We start from the raw sequence: 11762 nt of genomic DNA on the forward strand, positions 1-11762 counted from the left end.
AGTGAATGCTTGTTCATAAGAAAGCTTAAATTTTGCATACATTTCATGTCCAACAAATTATGCATCGCTTCCCAGATCAAGTTTACTTTCATTCATCCATTCAAAAGCAAAATAAAAAGAAATAATATATATAACAAGTTCCATAATCAACGTTGGCAGTGCCTAATGCAATAGCCATCATAAAGCCTACCATTTGCACTGCATGGAATGACAAAAATATTTACTGCATTGCGTGTTGCTTTTCTGGTCTTATCCAGTGACACCACAAAAACATCTGCAATAAAGATCCTTCATAAATATTCGTTAAAAGAATTAAACAATAAATTATGATTGACAATCTCTCCTATGTCTCCTTATAAGTCATTCTCATAAGTAAATTGAAATATTTGAAACGAATGTTAATTTTTGCAATCATATAATGTAATTCATATTTCTCTTGATATTTTCTAAATACTTCACAGAAAATCTACTATTTTCTACTCATTTGACCCCTAGATTGTACAATTCAAGAAAGAATTTGGAACAATATATTTCTAAAAGTGAGTGGAACTAATTTGGAAAAGCTGCATTTCATAGATGGAGAAATGGAACCAATATATTGCCGAGTAAAATTAAATACCTAACTAATTATAAAAAGGAATGCTTTCCATCAAACACATTCTCATGACGCCACGTAAACTTTTCACATTCTTCTTCTAATTCTTTCTCATTTTCCAGTCTTTCAAATTCAAAAAAAAAAAAAGTGGAGTTGCAAACTGCCTGACAGTTTATACTAGTTTCATTTGTAATCTAGAGGGGCATTTATTTTACAATCAAGATATACCAATCCACAAGTTTCAGGCATCTTTACAGGATCATACTTTGCTATCAGTAAACTAAAAACATAACTTATTTTATGGATACAGCAGCATAAATATGAAGACAAAGTGAGTGATCGATTTGTGAATCATTTAGCCTGGTGAATAAGCTAATTATTTCTATCTTAGCCCAACTGATAGAAATTTCCATTTGAATTCTGGCTATTGTTAGTATTAGCTTATAACAAATTGAGGATACCGTGCAAGAGATTTTCAAGCATCTCTCGTAAAAAAGAATTTATGTTACTAAAAACTTGTTGAAGTATTGTGAGCATGTCAAGTAGATCACATATTTAAAACCAGTTTATCTACAAAAGATGCTCAAGTAGTTATAAGCTCACAAGTTAAGCTTTTGTGTGGGACTCAATGAGAGTATTTATGTGGTTCTGTGAAAAAAAATAATTAAAATTTAGCAAATTTAAATCACTATGTTTAGAGGAATGCAAATGGAGACCTGCACCAATATGCTTCAAATTTTGTTGAATTTTCCTAATTCAGATCACTAGGCAAAGAACAATCACTTATTTATGTCCTTGTTCACTATATATCCAGGTTATAATCATCATCAAAAAGTTACCATGACAGTAATTTCGACGATCTTAATCATAATTATAAGTCAAATTTAGTATAGAACTAGAGTTGGGAGTGTAACCAAAGCCTTTCTGATGAAGTGCACAAGGGATTAGAGTTCACGGCAAAATGGGACCATCACAAGGCAAAAGTTGGCAAAAGGGGCAAATGATTTCATGATGACTTTGGGTTTACTCGTTTTTGGCAAATCACTAGTCTAATTTGATTGGAGCCGAGCCAAGGAATAAAACTCAGCACCTTTGGCCCTGACGCAAGACCAATTTCGGGCAAAATCCATGGTTTAGGCCTTCGTTAATAAAATTCAAACTTTACAAACAAACTACTTGCAATGACAAAGCATATAGAAACTCATAAATGATTACCCACCTAATCTTTTAGAGATTGCAGAACATCCCCAATCATCTCCTTCATCAAATCTAACTTCTTATAGTAGAGCTCAACCTCCTTTATCATAAGTTTTTCCCATTTTGCCTCAATGTTTCCTGAATTGCTACTCCCCTTCAAGGTGCAGTTCTTCTTGACCATATCTGGTGCAATGAATCCAATATTTTGATTGAATGACGGATGTATTAAAGGATACTTTAACTCCATATTGATATCGACTTCATCCTCAACAGTGCCTTTCTTCTTTTTATCTTCTTTTTTGGACCCAAACTCCACTCTTCTCCGCTTTCTTGTTTTCTCACTGATTTCTATGATTGGCTTTTTATCACACCCATCATTTCCCCAAAGTTTATTGGAAAGCTCAAAAACAATTGAGTCGTGACGATTAGAGAAATCCCCGGGGGCCCTATTCTCTGTAGTTTTCTTGAAGTTTCCTACAAACTTTTTCCTGAGCCTTCGAAGTTTTTCAGTGATCTGAATCTTTGTAAACTCAGTGTCAAGTTTGTCCTTGATGAAAAAGTAAAAATCAGTCATGTTTTTATCCCCATGCATACACTTGAAGTCGATCATACCTTGAAGCAAAACAATGACATCTTTGTCCGTGAAAATCTGGCTAAATGAAACTAGGGGTTTCTTCCTATTAGTTTCTTGAATGTCAGTCTCAAGAGGATTTTCTGTGGGGTTCAAGGATTCAACAACCGTTATGACTTCGTTTTTTTGGAGGTTTTGAAAATCAAAATCAGAGCTGGAGGCTTGTTCGCCCTCTTTTTGTCCAGCTTCTGTGGTCTGATTCTCGCCCGCTAACGCTTCTTTAATTTTAGAATTGGGATCACAGATGTAATCACCTTGTTCTTGAGTCTTCTCTAATACAGCACGTGATTGTTTTTGTTGGTCCGCTTGATTGTGAATTCGCAAGGCCGTTAATTTGTCCAACGCTGGTTCATGGCCCTCTTTTTCTCCAGCTTCTGTGGTGGTCTGATTCTCATCAAACAGTGCAATTTCTTGAGCTTTTGAAATGGGAACACAGGTAGAATCATCTTCCTGTTCTTGTGTTTTCACCAATGCTTCTTCTAAGTGTTTTTGTTCTTCAGAAATAGCAACATCTTCATCCATTATATTAATTTTTTGGGCTGCAAATATCAGAAATATTTAAAAAAATTACCTTTTCTGCAGATAATCAAGCAGATAATTGGTGTCAAACACAAACAAAATAAAGTTAAGTTTCCTCTTCATTTAAGTCAGTTTGATAAAGGCAAAAATGAATAAGTTAGCCCTAATGGCCTGATGATTAATATGTGAACCCCATCTTGTTGACATATTCTGCAGTCAATTATTCTAAGACTTTAAGATACAAGAGCAACTACATATATTAAGTTTTCAAGACGAACTAAAGATAAACAATATCAAGAAGAAAGAAGAGGCATATAATCAAAACAAGTGCAGAATATGCATTGACGAGAACAAGAAAAAATGCCAATTGGAGATGTTTGGTGATGCCTAAAAGCGTATGCTAAAATAATTTTAGGAAAGATAAAGGGCCTATTCAATAGCATGGTTGGATTACCTTCCTTCCCCTAAACAACTTAAAGAAACAAACTTCTAGATGAAGTTTCTCGACTGCAAGTGAAAAGCCAAAAGTTTATACAGAAATTCCTACTATTTCACTACCTATCATCTCTATTCATTAAGCAAGAAAAACTCTCCATGAATCTTATTCAAAACTCTTCTCCTACAAGAGAAGCAGATTATTTCTGTTGATACTTCTAGAAAATCCAGAAAAGAAGCCAAAATTGGTTGTTAAACTAGACCACACATGTAAATTGTTCAATATGCAAAAGGGTTTGAATAATCAAAATTAAGTTGAAGAATATTATATACTTACAGCCCTCAGAAGCAGATGATGATGAGGAAGAATGGAATACTAATTTTTTGGACGCCAAAGCCATAACCACCTAGCTTCCAAATCTCTTGTTTTCTTCTTCTTTTCTTCTAGGGGGAATCAATGGTTTACCAGTGAAGGGATCTAAACTTTTTACAGAGTCATCAGAGATAGAATTCTTCCGTGTATTTGTTCCTTGAAACTTGCGCTTACCATTAGGCGGATAGTAAACCTCAGTGGCTGTCAAGTCAAATACATGCACATTAAAATTTGAATTTCCAGTGTATTTGAAGAGTAAAAAGTAGCCATAACGGACAGAATCAATAGAATCAGTAAGTCTAACAACATTGGAGAGTTGATGACCTTATCTTTTAACAAATTTGTTGAGGATCTTCCGCACAAAAATACATTATAATTTATTATATATACAAGCAAAAAAATGCAGAAATTTCATCCGACTAAACCCTAAACTTTATATCATTTCTACAAGCTGATATTTCAGTTAGCAAACTACCCCAATAGGCAAATACAAGAATCTCATTAATAATTAAGAAGATATGAAAATTACCAGTTTGTGAAGGGAAGTGATTGAGGGCAAAATAACTTTGAAGAATCTTCTTCTAAATCCATTTCTGTTGCTTTGTGTTTCATATTCCTGTTAATATTCATGGTGTTTCGAATTTTGTTGAACTCTGGAAACCCCTTTCGAATTTAATGATTCAGTGTGAAAATCACACTCATCCAGATGAAGAGTCAAGCCTTAATTATGCCTTACAGATAATTAGTGTCAAATATCAATCGTTATTGATGTCTGTCCCACTGCTCTATGAGTCTATGTTCAGTATAAATCTTAATTTTATATTATTTTGTATTCAATCCATTTGAATTTATAATTATTGCTATTCTCAAAAAATTTATTGATGTTGGGAAATTGGTGCCTTCATTAGTACTGTTCTGAGTGCCAAAGGGCTTCTTTAGTAGAATTTGTTCGCCTGTAATTATTACATATGTGGCTGCGGACATGAGTTCAAAAATGATAGAAAGTTAAGAACCTTCATTAGAATTAACACGTGGATATAACTATTTTATTGATTTTACAAATAAGTTAAAGCAAAAAAGGTCTATTCATTTTTTCCAACTTTTATTAATTGAAAAAGTATCTATTCATTTACTTATACTAGTGATAAGCACGTGCTTTACACGTTTTATGTGCGGCATAAATGATATGCATAGTATTTCTAAAGTAGGACACTTGATAATGTTAAAAGAAAAATTTTAAATTGTTAAAGAATATACATATAAATAAAAGTTTTGTGAAAATTACGTTCATAAAGTGAAAATGTTGAATAAATTGAAATATAATGATTTGTTTAAGAAGAAGGCATCGACCAATTTTGTGGTACAGACATATGAAGAAAAATCAAATTAAAAGATATAAATTTGATTAAGTTTAAAATGTTTACATATAAGTAAACTAATAATTTTCAAATTAAAAAATTTACTCATACTATCTGTACCATAAACCTTTTTACCTATAAAAAAAAAGGAAAAAAAAGTCTATTATCTAAACATATTTAGAAACAAAAAATTACATATTAATCATGCTCATCATATTAATCCATAGCATTTATTTTAAATTAGAAACCAAAGTTACATCCAAAATAGATATCGTAGTGAAAAACTTAGACAAAAATTTTCCTTTTCTTTTGAATGGGATTAATACAAATGGGGGAATAAAAATTCTTCATTTAAATGTACCGAGATAAAAATATTTTCATTTCTTTATATATTTATATATAGTAAGTAACATGATTACCATGAATTTTTATGCTTATACAAAAATGAAAACGCAATAATAAATATTCAATACTATATTAATTATTTTTTAGAACACATAATATTAATTTTTATTAATGCTTAAAAAATTGGATTTAGTGAAAATGTGTAATTGAGAGGTAAAGCTTGTATTTAGTGTGTAGATATAAATATGATAAGTGTAAGTAACTTCCAATTATTAGGAGTAATTAGTAAGGTTTTTAAGATTGATGAATAATTTCTCCCATCATTGATTCTTTCCCTCCTAACTGTTGATCACATTTAAGCACTTTTTTCTTTTCAATTTATTGCCATTTGTATTTAAATAGTAATATTATCAACTATTAATTAATTACACGTGAAATTTATAATTTTTGATTTAAAATATTAAAAATGTTATATGAGGACAAAATGATAAATTGAACATTTCTCATCCATCTCCACATTTTATTTTTATATATATTGTAATTATAATAAAATTATATAATTAGATGAATGTTGATTTTAATTTAAACTCACGCATATAAATAATATTATAATATATTAAAGATGGCATTAATGATAGATTAATTAAAAATTGATTTCACACAGTCTCTTTTTTTAAGTATAGAATTCATTTTTAATATTAGAGTACTCATAGTTTTGGGTTAACTAAATTAAGTTTAATCACTTAAAGTCAAAGCTCGTGTACATATATAATCATATTAAAAATATAATAAATATTATTTTATATGATAATTAATCTACCATTATATTAATGCAACATTTGATTTATTTTATTGTATAATTATAATAAAATTACGTCTAGATTTTAAGTGGTAAAATTAATTTAAATAATGTAAGTTAAGTAATTAAACTTAATTTGATTAATATAAAATTTTAAGTACTCCAATATAAAACAATAAATATTACACTTAATGGATATTAAATGAAGTTAAATTATATTAAACATTACTATATTAAATATATAAGGGTAGAATTGGCATATGGCTAAAAATATAATGGATTTTTATTAAGAGCATTAATTCAATTTATTCAACATGAAATTGAAAAACGGGTATTGTTTAAGGAACTCAGATGATGGCCTTAAATAACCATTTATAGAAATTAAAAATATTTTTTGCTTTAATCAATAGCATTATATTTAAATGGATACTAAATGAAGTTAAATTATATTAAACGGTACAATATTGAATATATGATAATAGAATTGACATATAACTAAATATGTAAGGATAAAATTGATATTCAAAAGTTTCTCCTAGGGCTGGACATGGTCCGATTCGATTCGATTCTAACGAGAACCGAACTGACCCGAAATTTTCGAGTATTTAGTAAGTGAAATCGTCGGGTCCAAATTTAATTATGGAACTGCTTGGGTTCGATTTCATTCGGTTCGGTTCGGTCTAGTTCGGATCCATTCGATTCCGTATTATAATTAAATTTTTTAATATATACAAATTTACATTAATTTACTTAATGATGTGTTCAATATTTGCTCTTACAAAATAACGTAATCCAATCTTATATGTCTTTTACGTCTCTCTTTGTTGAATTCTTCATAAATTTGATTATTAAAATCACAAGAAGAGAAAGATAGCGAGCTCAAAATAATTAAGAGAAATGTTAAAGAGCTTTTATTCGATTTTCTCCGGTAGAAATGACACTATAGTAGAGTAACAGATTTGGATAAAATTGAGGTCGATTTGATTAAGTTGATTTTGAACTGAAAATTAGAAATAGAAAAATCATATTTTGTAATTTGAACTAAATTAACTAGTTAACAAATTTATTTAGAAAAACTAAAATAATTTTGCTTATTAAAATAAAAAAATTAAAAAAATTAAGGAGATTCGATTTTTCTGGTCTTGGCCTAGAACCAGAACCGAGCTGTACCCATCAGTTCTTGATTTAAATACCCCTTCGGGGATTTAATTTGAGAAAAATCGTCGGGTTCGGTTCGGTTCGATTTGGGTTCGATCGGTTCGGGAGTTTTGTCCAGCCCTAATTTCTCCTCAATGCATACTTTTAATATATGGTAGATGATATGTAAATACTTACAGGAAAGCTTTCGAGCTTACAAAGTATGCATTAAAAGTTATGAACGTTATTATTTTTTTAAGTGCAAAAACTAAAAGTTGTATTTTAGACAAACAGGTTTGGAGATTATTTTAATTAATTTTTCGTTTGAGTAAAATAAAAAATATATATAGAAATATATAAAAACCAAGATAGCCGATGCTATATATTAATTCAACTTACCTAAACATGTAGTAAAAATGTTAAGTAAATAAATTTTCAAAAATGTTCCAATGAGTGAGAAAGAGGAAGATAGCTGAAAAATGGTTAAAAAATCGTATGTAAAAGCATACTAAAAAGGGAAAGGGCCTACAATAATAATTTTGGCTAGAAAACTTATAAAATTTTTGCATTTAGATTATAAATAATGAGCTTAGGTGACCCCGATTTTTGCAATGGCAACGTGGACAACAGATGTCGTGCCCACTCGTGCCTATGCGAGCAACTTTCGACACGTTATGATCGGAATAACCAATTGAAGGATCTCCAGCTGCAACGAATGTAGATATGGTCAATCGCATCTCATGCTAATGTAAACGGGCCAAATGTTGCTAATGAACCGAGCTCCATGCCCAAGATGAGGTTTTTTTTATTAATAGGCCCAATTAATTTAAATAGGCGATGCCACGTCAGTCAATGTGAGACTTCCTCCATCACACGCATGCTACGTAATTTATATGTAACGATACTCCTCTAAGTTTGAGTTGTACACTCATATGCGAGTCGGGCTTCAAAATATAAGTAGTCAACTAGGTGGGATCTTACAAATTGTCTAAAAAATATGAGCAGCTCCAATATGAGGACTTACAGACTACCTTAAAAAATCCGTGCAAGCTTTAATAAGTGGGGGCCTACAGACTGCCTTGAAAGATAGATATCACATACGATTTGTCAATAGTTGATTTGAATCATAAAATGACTGTTGAATATCACATATGATCAATTGGATGCAATTTGGAGTGTCAAGTGAGTGAAATAGAGTTGAAGTATTTTCACCAATCAATTTTCAACCGAATAAGTTATGCTTTAAATTTTTAGCCTCAATTTAAGACCCATTTTTTTGGATAGCAAAATTTCAAATCGAAAATATTGTATTTCAAGAAGAATTGTAGCTCTTTCAACTAGATTTCCCTGGAAGAAATGAGAGATATATCTCAAGCAAAATTGGCTATTTAATAACAAAAAATGGTTAGGTATTATAACTCTAAAGTTAAGAAAATGTCATTTTCGCTCGAACGACCTTGTGATACGAAAAGTGTTCCTATCTTCTAAATAGCCAGGAATGGGAACCCCAAGCCCTAATTGGGAGGGTCCTTATCGAATCAAGGAAGATGTTTGATCAAAGACCTATAAAATTGTAAGTATCGATGGAAGGCGCAGCCTCATCCATGGAATGCAAAGCATCTACAAACGTACTACCAGTGAAATTGTAAATGAATTTTATGTACGATTTGTTTAAATTTAAATGAAAGTTCCATATTAAAAATTTCTATTTTACGGAAAAAAATACTTCTCGTTAACTAAATTATGGGAGAACCATTTGCATAGACGAACTGTCCCCATGTGGAGAAGTGTGGCACCTTGACGATGAGGTGTATCCTATTGAAGGCAAGATAGCTTGGAGATATTAACACCTCCACCCATGGTTAGAATTAGCAATTAGAGCATTTTCAGTAGGTTCTTTAAAAGACTACTTAAATTAATATTTTAAAATAAAGAGAGTTTATCAGTCCAAATTTAGTGTGCCAAACTCACTCTCTATAATAAATGCACTCAAAGTGTTTCAATTTTCATTGGAAAAAATAATATAATAATTTCAAGGAAAACTAGGGAAAATAGAATATAAGGAAAAATAATAAATATTTTTTCGAATATTACTTAAAAATATTTATACTCCAAATTATAAAATATGCTCTTTAAACATAAAGAGTCTCTTGAAGATACTTTTAGCCAACCGAAATGTGCAAACCATTTTACGACCCCTACACTATTAGTAGTATTTTCCATTCAGAAATAAATTTTTATACAAGTATGATTTTTCTTATAAATAATATTTTAATTATAAAGTAATTTTTTACTTTATATACAAATTTTTTAGTTCAACTATTTTTATTTGTAGGTTAATTTTTAACAAAATATGTTGATTGACAATAATTATTTATAAGGAATAAAATTGGAAGAGAATATGAGACATGGTAAAAATCTATCGATTTGATGGATTTCATAAAAGGTGCCATGGATTTAAACAGTGAAAAAAAAAAAGACAAAAAAAAAAAACCTCCAAACCAAGCTTTTGAAGTTTATTTATGTAGTGTGTGCTTTGCAGCAATTACTTGAGAAAATGGAATTTCCTCTACAATCATGTTTTGATGTAGTCATGTCAATTTTAAGTCATTTTTATACCCTGCTATCTCATAGGTAATACCTAGTCTTCCAATTTTACCCCCACTTCAGTAATCACCTAGCAACGATGCTTCCACTTGCAACAGTTTAAGGTCCGTTTCATTTTGTCACAATTTTTTATACATGTTTTAGCGTGCAATTCTTATTTTTCACTACCCCTTAAAAATAAACATTGAACAACCAAATAAAAATATCTATTTTCCATTTGAAATCTTAATTCTGCTTATAATGTAAGATGAAGTCGCGCTATACAACGAGTGCCAAAATAAACAAGGTCGGTCCTGAGATTTTGGAGACCTTAGATCAATTTTAAATATGGGACCCTAATATATAAAAATACATGTAAAATAAAAAATAAATAATTTTTTTTGGATCCTCACCAAAGTAGAGCTTTAAGCGATCGCCTACCTGATCTATAATTAGGGCAAGCACTGTAAACAAATTTGGAATGCTTATCTTAGTTGATGCACCATGTAATCTCGTAATTGTTTCCACGACGTGTCTTCATCGATCATTGCATCCAACTCAGCTGCAATTTTATCTTCCTCATCGTGGAGGTCTATCTCCAATTCTTCGTCATCTGGCTCTTACACTTTATGGAATGCTTCTTCAACATTCTCATTGGTTTTTAAGAAAATTGTGGATAGTCATTGTTGCAAAATGACCGTTGTTTGAGCTCGAAACGAGTAGCTAGGCATCCCATCAAGGATATTCCATCATTATTTTCACACTCCAAATGACCTCTTAATAACGTTTCTACTGGAGGAGTGATGATTGAATTTTTCTCAGGTGTTAGGAAACCTACACCTTTGTAGATTTGTCTCATTATGGAACTCTTGAAAATAATATATGATATCTTAACCATTACCAGGTGCCATAGATCCTACTCGATGTGTAAATATTTGCCATGCACGGGCTACAAAAAATTAATGTCTAGACTATGTATCGTAGTAGCCAAAATACAATTATAGTGTATATTTCTAATATGTGTTCCATCAATGATTCTATCTATCCTATTTATGTTATGAATGAATCCAAAAAACAGTTTCCAATTGTCAAGAGCATGATATATTAATAAATATAGAAAAATAAAACTCGTGCAATTGTGTTAACTTGAAAAGAGGACATTCGTCTGCGTTTGGATGGTGATGTGCTGCACTTTTGGATATGATTTAATGATACTTCCAGGAAGCATAACAATAACACGAAGAACAGTCTTAATTTAATGACTAATTATCTGCAACAAAAGTCCGAAGAATGTTTGAACTTATCAATATCCTTTGTCGTATGCTAATACACACAGAAATATGCCAATTTGTTTGCCTGACAGAGAAATGCATTGTATGTTCAGCAAAAGAAATTGGAAGTTAGCACTAATATGGCACATAAATTTTGCAGAACAAATTGGAAGTTAGCAGTTGAAATGAACTCGAAATCACGGCATAATATGGCACAACATATTTCAAATAAATTTCAACATATGGCATTATAGTTGGAACTTAAAGTGTTAACCAAAGATCATAAAGCCGTCATATCCAAAATAGAAAAATGAAGTATTAGACTATAAAAAAAATAGCATATTCAATGGCGGAGCACCTTCATCTTCCTTTCCCATCAATCATCGTATGCCATAATTCGATTCCTGTGCAATTGCTTGTGCTTTGTTGTACTTGTTACCAATAGTCGAGCTTTCTTCTAGCTTGAGGCTTGAGGTCTTCTATTTTTATTGCTTATTTAGTTATTTATTTTGAGAG

At 30.8% G+C, this 11762-nt stretch overlaps 1 protein-coding gene across 1 annotated transcript; it reads right to left on the reverse strand.

Moving 5' to 3' along the window:
* Window positions 1-1814: 1814 nt before the first annotated feature.
* LOC111369995 (probable transcription factor At1g61730) lies at window positions 1815-4538 on the reverse strand. The gene is made up of 3 exons (XM_022991714.1): window positions 4280-4538; window positions 3715-3951; window positions 1815-2962 (listed from the first exon to the last, which is right to left on the reverse strand). Exons 2-3 carry the CDS (start codon window positions 3776-3778, stop codon window positions 1815-1817), a joined length of 1212 nt encoding a protein of 403 aa, XP_022847482.1. The 5' UTR covers window positions 3779-3951; window positions 4280-4538.
* Window positions 4539-11762: the final 7224 nt, after the last annotated feature.

The sequence above is a fragment of the Olea europaea genome, chromosome 21 (genome assembly GCF_002742605.1).
Source record: "Olea europaea var. sylvestris chromosome 21, O_europaea_v1, whole genome shotgun sequence".
Taxonomy (NCBI): domain Eukaryota; kingdom Viridiplantae; phylum Streptophyta; class Magnoliopsida; order Lamiales; family Oleaceae; genus Olea; species Olea europaea.